This window comes from Phyllostomus hastatus, unplaced genomic scaffold, assembly GCF_019186645.2.
Source record: "Phyllostomus hastatus isolate PE091 unplaced genomic scaffold, TTU_PhHast_1.1 phas_scaffold_200, whole genome shotgun sequence".
NCBI lineage: Eukaryota > Metazoa > Chordata > Mammalia > Chiroptera > Phyllostomidae > Phyllostomus > Phyllostomus hastatus.
This window is the reverse complement of record NW_025334016.1, coordinates 5,272,572-5,290,510: the sequence shown is the minus strand read 5'-3', so window position 1 is coordinate 5,290,510 and position 17,939 is coordinate 5,272,572. Positions and strand designations below refer to the sequence as shown.

The window sequence follows — 17,939 nt, the reverse complement described above, 5'->3', positions numbered from 1 at the left end:
TAGAGAGGGAGAGAAACATCAATGTGTGGCTGCCTCTCACGCACCCCCACCAGGGATCTGGCCTGAAATTCAGCATGTGTCCTGACTGGGAACCAAATCGGCAACCCTTTGGTTCGCAGGCCAGCACTCAATCCACTGAGCCACACCAGCCAGGGCACCTCCACTCATTTCTTCTACTAGCACTTACTATACTTTCCTGGTGGCTATACTCTTACATGCCATTTCACTTACGTTAGCTGCCTGATCTCCAATTCAAGCATATCAAATCTCACAGTCCTATTCCCATATTTTCACCTTATTTTCTTTTAGAACATCCTTTTAAATAACTAGTTTTCAATTTTTAAAGATACCTACTCAAATTCAGAAATTTCAATGACATCTAATCTGATGGGAGTGAGTGACTTTCTCTTTCCTAAAACAACCCACCCACCCATTTTTTTTCTTTTGTTTGCAAGGTGGTTGTACTCCTCGTTATGTAGAATCTTACTGCCAAACAGAATGAATACCAAAAGGGATGGTGTACGTGTTTAACATATGCAATAAGGCAGAATTAAAATCCAATCAATATCACACAGAATCAGAATCTGAGTGTTAGAGCAAACCTTAAGGACCATGTTGTACAACCACCATCTTCTGTGTGTATGTGACCACCAGGTTTTTTTTTTTTTCAAAAGAGGGCAAAAACCTTCAATAAAACAAATCAAAACAACCGTACAAGAAATGGTAATTCCAGTTAAATTGTAAAAAAAATGTGTTTGTTCCCTGAGGTAGCCTGTATAGGACGAATGAGTCTCTGCTCTGCAACAACTGCACCTGTTGGTATTACATGTAATCCTAATGGCTTTTGACCAGTACCACGGTGACACTCTGTGTAAATGTGCTTAGGACCCTAAACAGGAGGAAGTAAGCAATTTCACTCCGAAGGTCACAAGTTTAAAAAACCAGGGAATGACCTTCAAGAATGACTACACAGGTAGAGACCAATGAGAGTATTTTAACTTTAGTGACACCAACAGCGTCTCTGACACCTGAGAGTTACAGATAGGAATCTGCAAAAAGCTGTTTGAAAGGGGTTGCAGCAATGAAGGTTTTTTAACAGTGGACATTAAGCTGCACATTACAATGACCTAGGAAGCTTGGAAAATATCCCACCTGCTAGACCTCTCAAGTCAAACCAATTAAAGTCGAATCTGTGGAGCTGGCATAGTATTTTTTAAAGCACCCTCCCCCCAGTCCAACGTGCCGGTGAGGTTGAGATCACCGTTTTAAAGCAGAAAGCAAAATATGAAACCTGGATTTTGAGAGGGAAAAAGTGGCGGTGGGTCATACAAGATGAACTGAAAGCCCGTGTAGGGCAGGGCAGCTACTGCAAACATTAGGGAAAAGAACTGAGTGAGAGTCAGCAGAAGAGGATTTAAAGGCTCTTTTCTGTGGTAGATCTGCGGGGATTTGGGGGTCGGTAATAAGATCAGTATGCATTCAATTCCATTAAAGTGAACTTACTCTGTCAGTGGCCCTACTTCTACCTCCAATCATATTTTCTCGCATCTTTTCCCACAATATAAAAAAAAAAAAATGACGGAAACGTTTTCTATCCCACGGAAGGCGCATGAGCAAACTGTGGGAGGTGGAAAGACCTGAGAAGTCACAAGTACTCAGCCGTTACAATTCTTTCGCGATTCCAGAACCACAACTCACGAACGTCCAGGAGACTAGCTCCCCTGCCGCATTCACAGCTCACTGGGGAACGCGGATAATTACCTTAAGGGAAATTGGAGCCTTTTAAACCCTGAGGGCCGGGAGGGTAAGGGCGGGGTAACTATTGACGTCTGCGGTGACGAAGCCGGCTCCTCCCACACAACCGCTTCCGGTGGCGCGCGGCCCCGCTTCCGTTATTCTGGCCCGCGCGCCGGCCCCGCCCCACTGAAAGCACCCTTGAACGTTCGGGCGTCCCCAACGTCGGTTGAAACGGTTAGGTTGTTGTCGGAAGTCCCCCTGCAGGTTCCCCTTCCGTTCTGCCTATCGACTTCCGCTTTGGGCCGTCAAGATGGCTGCTGCGGCTGCTGGGCGAGACGGACTCTGATCCGAGGCGAGGCGTACCTTCTCTGCGGCAGCGGTCCCGCTTCCCCGCCCTCCCCCCTCCCCCCTCCCCCCTCCCCCGCCCTTCGCTCCAGTCCCTGGGGCTGGCGGGCTCCTCACTACATGGGGGCGGGCCTCCGCGTCCTGCGCAGGGCTTCCTGTTCAGAGGCGGTCTGGCGGTAGGTGGCGGACTCGGCTGATGCCCGCTTCGGCGCGGTGAGCGAGCGCTCCGTAGGCTCTAGGGCCGCTGCACCAAGCCCGACCCTGCGCCGCCATGGCCCCAGTACAGCTGGAGAACCACCAGCTGGTCCCGCCCGGAGGCGGTGGCGGAGGCAGCGGCGGCCCCGCGTCAGCCCCGGCGCCTCCTCCTCCTGGAGCCGCCGTGGCGGCGGCTGCAGCCGCTGCGGCTAGCCCTGGCTACCGGCTGAGCACCCTCATCGAATTTCTGCTGCACCGGGCCTACTCGGAGCTTATGGTGTTGACGGATCTGTAAGTGCCGCGAAACCCATGCCTGCTCCCCAGCTTCCCCCTTCCCGCCCAAGCTGCTGAGAGAGGTTTACTCCTTCCTTTCCCCTAGAGGCTGCTGTTTTCGCCTCTCTGCGGGGCTGCTTACTCTATAATATCTGAGCTGGGGTTTAGCGGAGGTGGAGAAGCTTTGCATTTGTAGTTTTTCTGGAGAAGCAACCTAGACTAGTTAATTATACATGTTGTTAGACTTGCCTTGAAAATCTTATCTTTGGGATTTTTGCTCAAGTTGCCAACAGAACTCTATTGATTTCTTGGCTGGAAGCTTTTTAGTTCAAAGCTCAAGATTAGGGTTTAGGAATACATAATACTCGAGCTTTTAAAAAAATTCCAAAGATGGGAAATCTGTTTTACAGCAACTTGATGGTACGTTTGAATGTGGTTGTAATTGCTTTTAAGTTTGAAATCGGGAGATGTATATAAAATAATCCAGAAGTTTGGATTTCAATTTTTTTCTGGAACATTTGAAATCTTAACGCATTTAGTGTAAGTAAAAGATTTTTTGTAACTGGCCTGCTGTTACTGTTTCTAGGGGTGTGAGGGGAGTTTATAAATCACCAAGTTACCCATGAAATGCCATGGGACATGATTAGAGTGTAATCCTTTCAGAATAGGATCAGAATACACTAATGATTTTTAGTGTGTGAAGAAGAGGCACCGTAAAATTTGGGGTATATATACTTTAATTACTGTTTTATGTGTTTTACTCCAGGTTCAGAAAAAGTAAGAATTATTACTTTTTATGTTTTTTTGTGTTGCTAGACTCCAGATAAGTGTTTTCAATCGAAATAATAGTATATAGATATTAGGCTGTAAAGTGTCAGAATAATTTGTTACTAGAGACTTAAAATATTTATTTGCAGACGATTAAAAGAATTTGAAAAGATTCCTCTTATTCCTTTAAAACATTATTCTCACTCAATTTTAATATGCTGTACTTGATTGAATGGGACAGAAAAAAAGTCGACCCTTGTCTGATGAGAAATTTAAGTAGCTGTCATGATTAGGGATTATTGTAGTAATATACTTCTCTGCATCATTTATCATTGGGTTTCATAAAAATCCAAGTGTCCATGAGAAAATTCCATGTATGTGAATGTCACATTTCCAATGTTTAACTATGTAAGTGTGTTAAAAACTACTGTTACCAGTAATGGTGTAATTTGTATAACTTTTTCCATAGGGATTTGTAGAAATTCATTGAACACATTGTGGTGGTCTTACTATTTTAGGGCTTAGTTATGAAAAGAGAAACACTTATTTTATCACTGTAGAATAAGTATATAATTTTAGTCCCCTAGCCTTTATATGATGATGACTCCCACACTCATATGTCTCCAATATAGATCTCTCCACAGAACCCCAAACTCTATAACCAGATGCCTACATTTAAAGCCCTAATAGGCATTTAGGTGTACCAAGTCCAGAAGCAAATTCCTGCTTCCACTCAATCCCCCCCCCCAACCTTTCCTATCTCACTAAATAGTATCTCCGTTCTGTGGTTACTTAGATCAAAACTATTGGAATAATTCCTGGCTCCTCTTTTTTCTAGCTCCACACCCATTATAAAAGCAAGTCATCTCTGACTTCAGAATCTGACCACTTTTCAACATTTCCATCATGTGTTATTCCTTTGCCAGTGTTACTGCAGTAGTCTGCTAACTGGTATCTGTACTGCTTCCCTTTCCTGCTACAGTTTTTCCTAAAAAAAAAAAATAGCCAGTGTGGTCTTTTAAACCTGCTCAGAACCCTCCCGTGGTTCTCCATCTCACTTAGAGTAAGAATTTTTATAGTCACCTATTTGTTGGGTGACCATAAAATTTGTGGTTGAAATCAGGACTCTTTTTTCAAAAATTGCATTTTTGGGGCAACATTGGTTCTCAAAACCATACAGGTTGCAAATGTACATCTCAATAACATCTGCACACTGCATCATGTGCCCACCTCCCTAAGCAAAGTCTCTTTTTGTCCCCCATTTTCCCTCACTTTGCCCACCTCCACCTAGTCCCCCACCCCCTTTTCCCTTTGGCTATCACCACACTGTGTCTATGTGTTATGTATATATGGTTTTTGGTTAATCCCTTCACCTTCTTTCATTCAGTCCCCCATCCCCTTCCCCACTGACAGCCGTCAGTCTGTTCCATGTGTCCCTGCCTGTTTCTGTTTTTGTCAGTTACTTTATTTTGTTCATAAGATTCCACATATAAGTGAAATCATGTGGTATTTGTCTTTCTCTGTCTGACTTATTTCACTTAGCATAATAATCTCCAGGTCCATCCATGCTGTCACAAAAGGTAAGATTTCCTTCTTTTTTATGCCGTGTAGTTTTCTGTTGTGTAAATGTGCCACAGCTTTTTTATCCACTCATCTTCTGATGGACACTGGGGCTGATTCCAAATCTTGGCTATTGTAAATAATGCTGCAATGAACATGGGAGTGCATATATTCTTTTGAATTAGTTTATGGATTTCTTAGGATATATTCCCAGAAGTGGGACTGCTGGGTCAAAAGGTAGTTTTAGTTTTAATTTTTTGAGGTAACTCTATACTGCTTTCTGTAGTGGCTGCACCAATCTGCATCCCCTCCAACAGTGCAAAAGGGTTCCCTTTTCTTCACATCCTGGCCAATACCTGTTTGTTGATTCATTGATGATAGCCATCTGACAGGTATGAGGTGGCATCTCATTGTGGTTTTAATTTGCATCTCTCTGGTGATTAGTGATGTTGAACATTTTTTCATATCTGTTGGCCATCTCTGTGTCCTCTTTGGAGATGTATCTATCTATTCAGGTCCTTTGCCCATTTTGTAATTGTGTTATTTGTCTTGGTGTTGAATTGTGTAAGTTCTTTATATATTTTGGAATTAACCCCTTATCAGATGTATCATTGGCAAATAATGTTCTCCCATTCAGTGGATTCCCTTTTTGTTTTGTTGATGGTTTGTTTTGCTGCACACCAAAAAAAGCTTTTTAGTTTGATGTAGTCCCATTTGTTTATTTTTTCCTTTGTTTTCCTTGCCTGAGGAGGTATATAAATTTTTGGAATATTTGTTTTAGATCTGCGAGATACATCATTGGTGTATTAATAGGAATTGCTTTGAATCTATAGGTTGCTTTGGGTAGTATGGACATTTTAATGATGTTAATTCTTCAAGTCCATGAACAAGGTATATGCTTCCACTTTTTTTGTATCTTCCTCAGTTTCTTTCTTCAATGTCCTGTAACTTTCCAAGTACAGGTCTTTTACTTTCTTGGTTAAATTTATTGCTAGGTATCTTACTATTTTTTGTTGTTGTTGCAATAGTAAATGGCATTGTTTTCTTAATTTCTCTTTCTAATAGCTCATTATTGGTATATAAACATGCCACTGATTTCCAAATATTCTGCCACTTTGCCAAATTCATTTATTAGATCTAGTAGTGTGTGTGTGTGGGGGGGGGGTCTTTAGGGTTTCCTATGTACAATATCATGTCATCTGCGAATAATGACAGTTTTACTTTCTCCTTTCCAATTTGGATGCCTTTTATTTCTACTTGGAAATCAGGACACTTTTGAGCATGAAAGATGGGTGGTGTTAGTAATAATATCAAAACAACAGTTACAAACTGAAACTATCTTGGGCAAACCAGGACGTGTGGTCACCTTAGCTTTAAGGCCTTGCATGATCTGTGTCCTCTCTCCCTTACCTCTTTTTCATTTCCCAATACTCTCCTCCCTCTTGATGTTTCTGGATAGTGTCAGGAACGCCCCTCCCTTAAGTGTTTGCTCTTGTAGAACTCTATATGGTTTGCTTTCTCATTTCCTTTAGGTCTTTGTTCAGCTATAACTTAGCAGAAAGACTTTCACCGACTATCCATGAAAAACCCTCTGCCTCTTCATTCTATCCTTTACTCATTGCTTTGTTTTTCTGTAAGCATTTACTGCCACCAGACATTATTGCCTGTCTACTCCCCACCGAAAGCTCAGTGAAGACAGGGATTTTGATTTGTTTGCTACTTTAAACAAGGCCTAGAACAGTGCCTGGCACCTAATCAGGGTTTAACTAATTATTTATTGATTTACCACATCAATGAATTAATTTTTAGAATTGTCATGGTAGACCATAGAAAATTTTATGGGAAAATTCACTGTTGCTCTTGATAGGTATATGCAAAATAACTTTTTTCTCTTTTGATTTGTGGTAACCAAAATTAGTTTAGGGACCTACCTTGGAAGTTCCTAAATTATGTGTTTTTCCTTGTTCCAGGTATAAACTGTCAGGATAAATGTATTAATAATGTAAAATCAGTATTCTTATTCTTAATAAGACACTTTATAAGAGTCTTATTTCTGCCACATTTGATGCTTGTCTGTGAACTATCAAAGGAAAAAAGGACAGCCTTGGTTGGCATTTTAGGTGGTTGGTTTTTGGCCCCAGATTTTTTTCTTTGCTTATATACTGCCGGCTTCTGCCACACTCCCTCCCCCCATATACATGCTCTCATCTTAGAATTTACACTCTGCGTTTACTTTTTTTGAAAAAAGATTTTATTCATTCATTTTTAGAGAGGGGGGAAGGGAGGGAGAATGAGGGAGAGCAGCATTGATCTGTTGCCTCTCACACTCCGCCATCAGGGGACCAGCTGGCAACCCAAGGCATGTGCCCCAACCGGTAATCAAACTGGTGACCTTCTGGTTCGCTGGCTGGTGCTCAATCCACTGAGCCAAACCAGTCAGGGCTACCTTGACTTCTTAGGGACTTAGCATCTGTTCTTTTTAAAACCTCTTTAAATTAAAATCAGAAAATGCTGGAGTCTCAGTCATGTAAACCTAATCACCTTACATATAAATAAGTTTCTGTGACTTACCATTTCCAAAAATTAGCATTTTAAGGCTTTTGCCCCAAATGGTGGATTTGTTTTCAATAAAGGAATTTTAAATAGATTTGGAGGAATTTTGGGAAAAGGGATACAGACTGCAAAGCCTGTTTTTGTCCCTGAAATGGTACAAACTCTGACATGAGGTGATCCTTTTGGGGCCCCTGGGGCTGGTAGGAAGAGCTGGAACAATATTTCCTGTTTTTTTCTATCCTCAAAAGTTCTACTCTGTTTCTCTCTTACACCCATGGTTCTTACTCTCTCTGTCCCTTGAGGATGAGGGTTGTGGCTTCTCAAGGAGTGATCTCAGGAACTTTCCCAGGTAGAGGAACTTGACAGCTGCTTTTAACTTCCAGTCTCACAGTAAAGTCTTTATTTCTGCTTCATCCTCTGGTCTTGCTGGTCCTTCCAGCTCCTAATTCCCTTTATTATTTGGATGATACCTTTAGCGTCCATCCCACTGTCTACCATGAGATGTGTAGGTAACTATAAGCCAGAACTCATTTTAATAGTTTTCCCTCCTTGTACTTTGAATCTTTGGAGTTGGTCTTAGTTTTTCTGCACCTGTGGCATGTGGGTAAGAGAAGAGGATCTAAAAGTCTTGGTATGTATTCTTTGAGAACAATTAAATGCTAGGGGAGGCTTTCGAGTTGAGTCTTCAACCATGGGATAGAGGTTTACAGAATAGGACAATTCAAGAGGTAGATCAGGACCTTTGGTAAAAGCACAGTAGATGTGAGAGTGTCATATGGCATTATTTGTCAGGGAAAATGGTGACATTGGTTGCTAGCTATCAGTTCTGAAGAACTAGCAAAAAGAAAGAGAAAGAAAGAAAGAAAAAGACAGACTCAACTAGAGCAATTTAAAGGTAGTATAAATCATTTACACCTAACCACATGCAGCATCATAAGTACAACCTTTGCTGACACTGGCCCTTTTCTATGCTCAGCTTCTACTTTTGCCCACCATAACAAAACAGGGAAGGGTTACAACTTGAAAGCAAGGTTCTACTGGATATGGGGAGACTGGCAACTAAGTAGTACTCTGCATCCGTGACCATTTTGGTTTTAAAAGAATATTTTCTCTGACTCTCTCCTATAGTGTACTGATGTAAGACTCAGGCATTTTAAATGCCTGAGGTTCATGTAGTACCTTTTGAAGCATTTCAAATGGAGATAAATGTTCCTTTGTTGGTTTTTCTCTTATATCCATATTGCTGGAAACTCATAAAAGTAAAAAAGAGTTGGTAGCCACACAAGCTTGTAGTGGCTATTTATCTAATTTTTCTTAAACACTAAAGTCAAAGTCATTGGAGTCAAAGTAAAGACTTATATTTTGATGAAGGTATACATATATTTAGTCAATTTCTTTTGTTTTATTTCTTTTTAGACTGCCAAGGAAATCTGATGTGGAAAGGTGAGTATGAAAAATCCTTAAATCTGTGTCTCTGTTGATATATCTATAAGAGTGTGTGTGTATGTGAGAGAGAGAGAGAGAGTGTGTGAGAGTGAGTGTGGGTGTGAGTGTGGGTGGTGGGCTATAGGTCAGAAACCTAGGTCCAGAATGCCTAGGGTGATTTTTTTCCACATTATTTGTTTGTAATTTCCTCATCCTTGACAATTCTTGGTGTGTAACCAGCTCTGGACCTTAGGTTCTAGAAACCTTTATTGAGTCATTGACTTAGTTAAGTCCTTGAGGGGCATAGGAAGATGTGCAAGTAGAAGATACAGAACTTAATGGAAGAAGCCGAGGAGTAGACTGACTGTGGAAAGTTGGCTACTAATTTATCATTTACTACAATGATGTATTAGATTTCTTCAGAGAATTAATGTTTGCCTAGTGCAATTACTGTTTTATAATTGAGAGAGTTTTGATTCAGTTGGAGTTTGGAGCTTAAGATACAACTAAACACTATTATGTTTCCATAGGCCAGATGAGCAAGACAAATTAAGGTTTCAAAGAAATTGTATAATTAAGATTTAAATTATGGCTACAGCATAGCTACTTAACTGTATCTTTGGCACTACTTATGCTCCTTGGTTGACTTTTTTCTTTTCCTTGAAAGCTGCTAATCTAGAAGTCTATATCCAGTGAAATTACTACTTTTTTTTTAAAATTCTCACCCAAGTACATGTTTATTGATTTTAGAGAGAGGGGAAAGGAGGGAGAGAAGGGGGGAAACATCCATGTGAGAGAGAAACATCGATTGGCTGCCTCTTGTATGTGTTCCACCAGGGATTGAACCACAACCTAGGCATGTATCCTGACTAGGGATTGAACCTAACTGGGAATCGGACCTGTGACCTTCTGCTTCACAGGATGATGCTCAAGCCAAGCGAGGCTCACCTGCCAGGGCTGATTTTTTTTAAATACTAAGTCACTAGGGAGGATTTTAGCATTTATTAATGACAGCATTCCACCCCTACCCCCAACTGACCTTTCCGATAGAATTAGACATCGATCAAAAGAGTGGAGGTGGAAGAGACAATTGAAGCATGCCTTTGTTATGGTTTGGTTGGTCAATTTTAAAGGAAGAAAATGAGAAAGTCAGGGTTTGTGCTATCGACTCTTGGGTAAGAAGGGAAACTGGGCTCTGGAAAATCTATTACTTGAGACAGCATGGTGTCAATAAACCAACAAACATCCTATAATAGTTTGCAACACGGGGTGTCTTCTTTCCAGTAGAGGAACTCATTTGGGAAACCAAATTAATAATATACAAGTATAGTTCTTCTGGAAGAGAAGCAGAGACCTCTCGTCCTCTGTAAGCCATCCCTGAGTTAGAGTAACAGTACTGAGGCTCCTAGCACTGAGGTGGCTGCCAGATCATAATTCACATTTAACATTTCTGTTGTGTCCCCCTCTTGCCTTGAGGTTCTACTTATTTTATCTCTTAGGATCCTTCACAGACACTGGAAGAGAGTCATAACTGTCTGTCTTCTTGATATTATTACTGGCTGATCCTGAAGGAAGACTGTCAGGTTGTTTGTGGGCTATAAATGTTCTCAATAGGAGCTAGATTCTGTAGTCTTCAGTCAGAATTATACTTCAGCAAAAATTTTATTTTGGTATCATGATATTGGTGTTGTCGAGATGCAGAGATGTAGACTGGATCTGTAGATCATTGGACAGCAGTACTAAGATTAATAGGTCAAAAGCCACTTGGAGGGAGGTTGATGTCCTGTTCAGTCCCTGCCATTGTTATGGCCTGTTGAATGTTTTTTTTCAGTGTCTTAAGGTGAGCCATGAAAGATACGACTATTAGTTTTTTCGATGACAGGAAGTTGAGAGGTCTAGCTAACACATTGTTTGATAAGATAAAGACTTTATAAGGAGATGATAAAAATAGTGATGAATAAGTATTGGGAGAAAAAGCATTGCGAGTATAGAATAAAAATAAATATGGACAGACCTTCTAGTTTTTACTCTTAGTACTCAACTTACCTTCTTTGCTTGGCTAATTTAATATCTAAGTTTATCATTTAAATTAGTTTGATAAAGAGTTACATAGTTAAGTTCTTTTATTCCCTAATTTTAAAATCATGCCTTTGCAAGATGTGAATTGTGCTCTTGCTTTTGTAGAAATAATACAATTTTAAGCTCTATTTTAATTCCTTTTACCAAAAAGGTTACTGATTCATAACTCATAATTTCAATTATGAAATTTATACCTCCTTATTTGGTCTCCTATGTGAACCTGTTAACTTCTGTATAATAACTTTATATCTGTGGATTTAGTATATTTTAGTGAGCAACTTTTATTATAATATAAAATTAATTTTTAATATGTGATTTATTGCTAAAACATTCTTTTGGATTTATTACTGTAAGGTGAAAAAACAGCATATGCAAATGGTATGCAAAGTTTGACTATATAAGTAGTTAGATATTGTAGGTGGTTCATTTTGTTGTAATGCTTTTAAACAGATTGTGTCATACTTTAGCTCAGATGAAATACATTGTGAAATGCTCTTTTAAATCTGTTGGTTCATTAACAGTTGTTCTATTTTATAGGAAAATAGAAATAGTGCAGTTTGCTAGCCGGACACGTCAACTCTTTGTTCGATTACTGGCTTTAGTAAAATGGGCTAATAATGCTGGCAAAGTGGAAAAATGTGCGGTGAGTTGAACTTTTGATTTTATTTTATATAAAATAACTTTGTGGAATGTTAACTTGCAATAAACACAGTTTTTAATTCTAGCTTTAACTTATATCTGGTGATTTGTTTTGGGAGACATTTATGTGAGTAATCATATTGTGATAATATATATTTCTTTAGAAGCTTAGTATTTGCTATGGACAGAAAGAAGAGTAGGCAATATCTGAAGACATTACACTAGAAGGCATTAATTAGGAGCCTTGAACTAAGGGGGAAGCAGTTAATTTACATTTGTATCATTCCTTAGAGTTTACAAAGTACTACCTTAAATTTTGCCTACTGGTTCTTGACAACCCTGTGAGTATGACAAAGTCAGTATTTTGTTGTTTTACAAATGAGGAAACAGTAAGATTCCTAGAGATTAAATGGGTTCTTCATGGTCACAGAGTAGATAACAAAATTTGTCTATTTTTTGTTTGTTTATTCATCTCATTCTACAAACATTTATTGAGTACAGGTTATGGGATATGGTAGGTGGAGGCTTGAATAAGTCACAGCTCCTGCTGAAGAAACTCATAGTTTTTTGACTGTTGAATCACTTTTGAATTCAAAGGAGTGGCATATAGTGAAGCATACCAAAGATGCTTTAGCAAAGATGCTAAAACCTGTCCCCCTCCCTCCAAAAAATGTTTCAAGCTGTTTTCAAGAAGTGTTCAGAGGAAAAACATCAGTAGGGACCTTGTGTTAGCCTATTGAGCTCATAACTTGGGGGAGGATGGTGTGGTGTTAACATATAAGATGCACAATTATTCCTTCCTATTTTGCTTCAGTCAATTCTAGTGAGAGAAATGGGAGTTCATATTGGAAAGGGTAGAGTAATTGTCATAAAAAATAAAATCCTAAAATAATGAGAGCATTTACCCACTGTAATTGAAGTCAGCTCTCCAGGCCCATGTTTCAATGGGCAAGTAGCCTCCTATCCTAGTCACTGATTCTTATATTTGGAAAGTGGGGGATGGGGTAGAATCTCTAAGTAAGTTTGACATTGATGCTATAAATTCTTTTTTTTTCATTCAGTTATGTAATGACATTAAAATTTTTTTATTTTTATATGTGAAATCGGAAAAACTTTATTTAGGTTAAATTATATTCAAGTCATTTAAAAATTCTTTTAAGTTTATCAGGCTTCCTGGATAATTAAAATTAGCAGCTGCCCATTATAAAGATACCATAATAAATTCATTTTTGGCACACTGGGGAACTAAGTTAGAAATACTTTTATAGAATTTTATATTTGCAAATCTATTGGAGTTTGCATATTCCATAAAATTGTACTTCAGAAAGAAATCTACAGCACAGTTATGTTTCTTTTTTTGTTTGTTTGTTTGTTTAAAAAATATTTTAGAGAGAGGGAGAAACATTGATTTGTTGTTTTACTTATTTATGCATTCATTGGTTGAATCTTGTATGTGCCCTGACCAGGGATCGAACCCACAACCTTGGTTTATCAGGATGATGCTCTAACCAACTAAGCTACCAAGACAGGGATGGGGTAATCTTTTCTTAAAGATGTTCAAACTTTCAGTGAAAAATTAGGTATTACTGAAGTATATCAAATCCAAGTGTACAATTTTTCAAATCTGGTGTTAAATCCCAAATTATACCATGGGTATTTAAGTTACCTGTTTGATACTACTGAGTTGTGCTTCAGTAACATTAAATCAAACAAAAACCAGAACTCTTGGTTTTGATATTGAGCCATATTGCATTCATCTCTTATTAATTCATAGTACGGTGTTAAGTTTTTTAAATTGGCTATTCAAATAAGTCATATTCTGATGAAGTCTCATTACATTTATATAAAGTTTTAGTGTTTATGTTTTGTGAATGCAGATACAGATGTGTTTATGTCAAAGATAAAGTTCATCAGATGGAGAATTAGAGGATTATTCATGTTTTGACACTTCTGTTCTCAACCTAATGATTATTTAACTCAACAGGTGGCAGACACAGACCTGTAGTCACTCCGGCCCTCCACCTTGTTTTATCTGGTCCAGCACCTTGTTTCTACCCTGTGGCAGCGCTGAGCTCTCACTTAACTGTTAAGGAGCGGTTACATTTATACAGTCCTAAAATTACATTCGGCCCTTTGAAGGCAACCATGAGGCTGATGTGCCCCCCCCCTCCCCCCCAGTGAAAATGAGTTTCACACCCCTGATTTAACTGATATCTTTGGAGGTGCTTAATAGATAATGATCTTTAGCCATGCCAGACATAGTACGTGTTTAGCTGAGTGTATAAATACACAGTTTATAGAACTCTGACTAATGACTTTTTTGTCTGGATAATGTTTTATTTAAGAAAAAAGAAAAATGTCTCTCACATTCTCATAGAACGTTTTAAAAAACAGCTTTATTGAGATGTAGTTTACATACCATACCATCCACCTATTTAAAGTACACAATTCAATGGTGTTTAGTATATTCACAGATATGTACAACCATCACCACAGTTAATTCTAAAACATTTTCATCACCTCAAAAATTAAACCTTCACCTTTTATCACCCCCAAGTACCTGCTCCTAGCCCTAAGCAAGCAGTAATCTACTCTGTGTGTAGATTTGTCTATTCTGAATATTTCATATAAATGGAATCATGTGGTCTTTGTAACTAGCTTGTTTTACTTAGCATGTTTTCAAGGCTCATTTACATTGTAACATGTAGTAGTACTTCATTTGTTTTTGTACCTGACTTGTATGGATTTTGTTTATCCATCAGTTAATGGCCATTTAGGTTATTTCCAGTTTTTGGCTCTTATGAATAGTGTTGCTATAAACATTCTTATACACATTTCTGTGTGGACATATGTTTCTATTCCTCTTGGGTAGATACCTAACAGGGAATTGCTGGGTCATATAGTAACTATGTTTAATCATTTGAGGAACTGCCAAACTGTTTTCCAAAATGGCTATCCCATTTTATATTCCCACCAGCAATGTGTGAAGGTTCCAATTTCTCTCTGTTGGTATTTGTCTGACATTTTGATTCCAGCTGTTCTACTAGGTGTGATGGGCATCTCAGTGTGGTTTTTTGCATTTCTCTCATGACCAGTGATGTTGAACATCTTTTCATGTGCTTTTGGTCATTTGTAATTATTTCTTAGAGAAATGTCTGTTTGGTGCTCAGTTAAATTTTACAGGAATCTGGTGAACACTTTGTAAAGTATATGATTGTCAAGTACAGCTGAAACTAATACGAAATAGTACTGGATATAAACTGTAATTGAGAAATAAAATTTAAATTTAAAAATGTAAAGAAGATTACTAGTCTATTAACTGCTGGCATGTGAGTACTTAAAAGAAAACAAAGAACATGCTGATCATTAGGGACTTACATGGATTCACTAATAAGTTACTCAAAGCTAAAGTTTTAATCTTTATTTGATTTCTAACTCAAAGGAATATAGCTGAAGCTAGTATATTTTGAGTCGAGCAAGGTGGTTTAGAGTGTTTCATTTATTACCAGTGTTTAAGGTGGAGGGACTTGGGCTGCATAAACTGTTGCACCCTGCTAGGGATGATGAATATTTTCCTTGAGGGAGGTCTTTGCTATTCTTTGGCCTTGGCTTTAATCTGATAGCATTTTTACAGTGTCCTGAGTGAAGGGAGGTTTGGGATGACCTAAATCTGAGTAAAAACCAGTTCAGAAGTTGAGAGAAGCAGGATTCAAGATGGTTATATAAATATGTTAAAATCAGACTCTAGTCCTGCATTAAGTTAGGATGGGAAAGTGGATCTTGCCTGTTAGAGAATCATGAACAAGAGATCAAGGCCTTTTAGTTGTGTCCAAGCTTGCTATGTGCTAGCTGTGGCTTCTAATAAGTTAGTGTTGGTGGCAGTGATAAAAATCCATTTTACTGGTGTGGGGGTGCAAAAAATGCTCCTCCCAGATTTCTGAGTTCTTCTGATTAAACTAAAATAATCAGAATAACAAGAGATTAATAGGTGACAATATCCAAATTTATTACATATGTACATGTGGAAGTTTCATAAGAAAATGAGACTTGAGGATATACCTTATATGCCATTTTCGACTTAGGAGAGGGAGGCAGGGGTGTGGTATTTCAAAGTGAAAGCAGGCAATTCACAGGTAGCAGAGAAAGAACAAACATGGTAAACAAATTCTTGCCACACCATCCAGAAACAATGGGACACAGGGGGGAGTCCAGCTAATGGCCTCTACCTAATTTTTCCCTGTCTGCCACATTTAGTTTATGTTATTATGCTAATGTGATGTTCCCTTCCTTTAAACCGGTTTTTCTGTCTGAATTACTTTAGTCAGGGAAGGAGAAGGAGCAAAGATTCTTTTTGAGTCTCTTGTTTCTTAAAAATAACCAGCTTAAAATATCCCAGAAAGTATAGTTTGGAGTGGCAAAACTTTGGTCCCTTTTACTAGTCATGGAAGGTAACACTTGTTCTGGGCTTCACTGGCCTAACGAAGAGTTAGAAGAAACATTTTTTGGTTCCAGCTTCTCTGATAATTAATTTTCTTTGGGCAAGTGTCTTAAACTAAGCCTCAATTTTCTTATCTCTATGGTGATGGTAATTATCTGGTTTTGTCTATTTCCTGGACTTGTGAAAATCAGATAATAAAATGAGTATTGAAATGTGAGAAAATGTAGGGCGTTTTGTGTGCATGATGTGGTATTAATTCTGGATACCATATTTTGAGTTGGCCACTAGTACAGGAGCATTTCTAGGCAGTGGGACAAGGATGGCAAGTCAGGAATTTGGAGATGTGAAGACTAATTAAAGTGATGTGGAATATTTAGCTTGCAGATAGGTTAGGCATCCCCTTTTTGAAGGGCATAAGAGACTAAGTATTACTCTAGAATAGAAATAGAAGATAGAAGTTTCAAGGAAGTGCAGGGCCTGTCCAGAAGGTATCCAGCCATGTAATATGAAAAATAGAGACATTTATTGAAGAAGATACAAGACACAAGAAATATTGTACAGAGGGCAATGATACCTCAGTCCCCTTCAAAGTAGGCACCTTGGGATCTCACACAGTTCTCCCATTTGCCATCAGCTGCCCTGTGTTGTTTTCCTGAATCATATCAACTATCTGCGATCTCTTTCCTTTCAAAAGTGATTTCACTTTTGGGAAAAACCAGAAGTTGCAGGGTACCAAGTTTGGGCTGTAGGGAGGCTGAGCCTCCTGGGTGGTTTGATGATTTGCCAAAAAACTCTGCATGAGATGTAATGCATGAGCAGGCACATTGTCATGCCGAAGCTGCCCATCACCAGTTGCCCATAGCTGCAGCCTTCTGAATCATCCTAATAGTTTCCGTGGAAGAATGTTCAAATTTGCAAAATTTGATGCAGATTTGTTTCTCTACTTGCTCAGTCATTTTGAATGCAGTGGCCACACAGTACACGTACTTACTCAGTGGCATCTACTGTTCCCACTGACTAGTACAGTGAAGTTGTCATTGTTCACACACGTGCATTTTAGTTCACTCTCTTTGGCTGCCAGGTTACATCGATGTTGCACAAACTGTTCTCATTATATTAACAATGGCTGGACTTTTTCCGGACAGACCTTACAGATTTCAGCTCTGTGAAGAGCTCTACTCGTTCACGTGCCCTTATGAAATGCAGTAAGTCAGGAAATTGATGGGAAGGATCTCCATTTTGGGCATGAAGTTGATCTAGATCTCATAACAGGCAATGTCCATTCAATGTTTCCATGTTCTAGGCACTGTTCCAGTTCTCAGAACAACCTATAAGGTTGGAAATCATCTCTATTTTACAGTTGAAAAAACTGAGGCACAGAGGGATTAAGTAATTTACCCAAAGTTATAGGGTTAGTAAATTGCAGAGCTAAAAGTGAGACCAAGGCAGTCTGGGTTCAGGAATCCACACTTCATTACCAACTATTAAACAAAAATTTTCATTGAAAGTCTTTTTAAAAGAAAGGGCTTATTTATTAGGCCATTGCTAGCAGAAAAAAAAAGACGACGACTGGTCTTGGGGCATGGAATCTAAACCACCATGGCAAGGTAGAAAAGATAGGTATGTCCATCCTCCTAGCATTTTGCAAGCATTTTCATACATCAAGTGTGTGTGTGTTGTGAGGGTCAGTGTAAGCCCTGCTGAAAGGATTTACATTAGCTCTAGACAAAAGGGGTGGGAGAAGGAAAGCAGGGGCTAATTCTGGGATAGGTAGAAAGCCCATGCGTAAACAAGAAGCGGAGGCTCCTGGGGTTCAATTGTACCTGGCTCTTCTCTCTTTAGATCATCTCAGAAATAGCCACCTGGGAGTTAATAATTCCAACCTACACTAAGGAGTGTGAGCAGTCTTTTGTTGATTTTGCACTGC

The 17,939-nt window shown here is 39.0% G+C and overlaps 1 protein-coding gene across 3 annotated transcripts in view; it reads left to right on the top strand.

Moving 5' to 3' along the window:
• Positions 1-2,187: 2,187 nt before the first annotated feature.
• MED14 (mediator complex subunit 14) overlaps positions 2,188-17,939 on the top strand; it is a 72,036-nt gene continuing 56,284 nt past the window's right edge. For all 3 annotated transcript variants that reach the window (XM_045860529.1, XM_045860530.1, XM_045860528.1), the window contains exons 1-3: positions 2,188-2,568; positions 8,848-8,874; positions 11,473-11,578. In XM_045860529.1, coding sequence (XP_045716485.1) covers positions 2,354-2,568; positions 8,848-8,874; positions 11,473-11,578 — 348 coding nt within the window. In that variant the 5' untranslated portion in view covers positions 2,188-2,353. The remainder of the gene's footprint in view (positions 2,569-8,847; positions 8,875-11,472; positions 11,579-17,939) is intronic.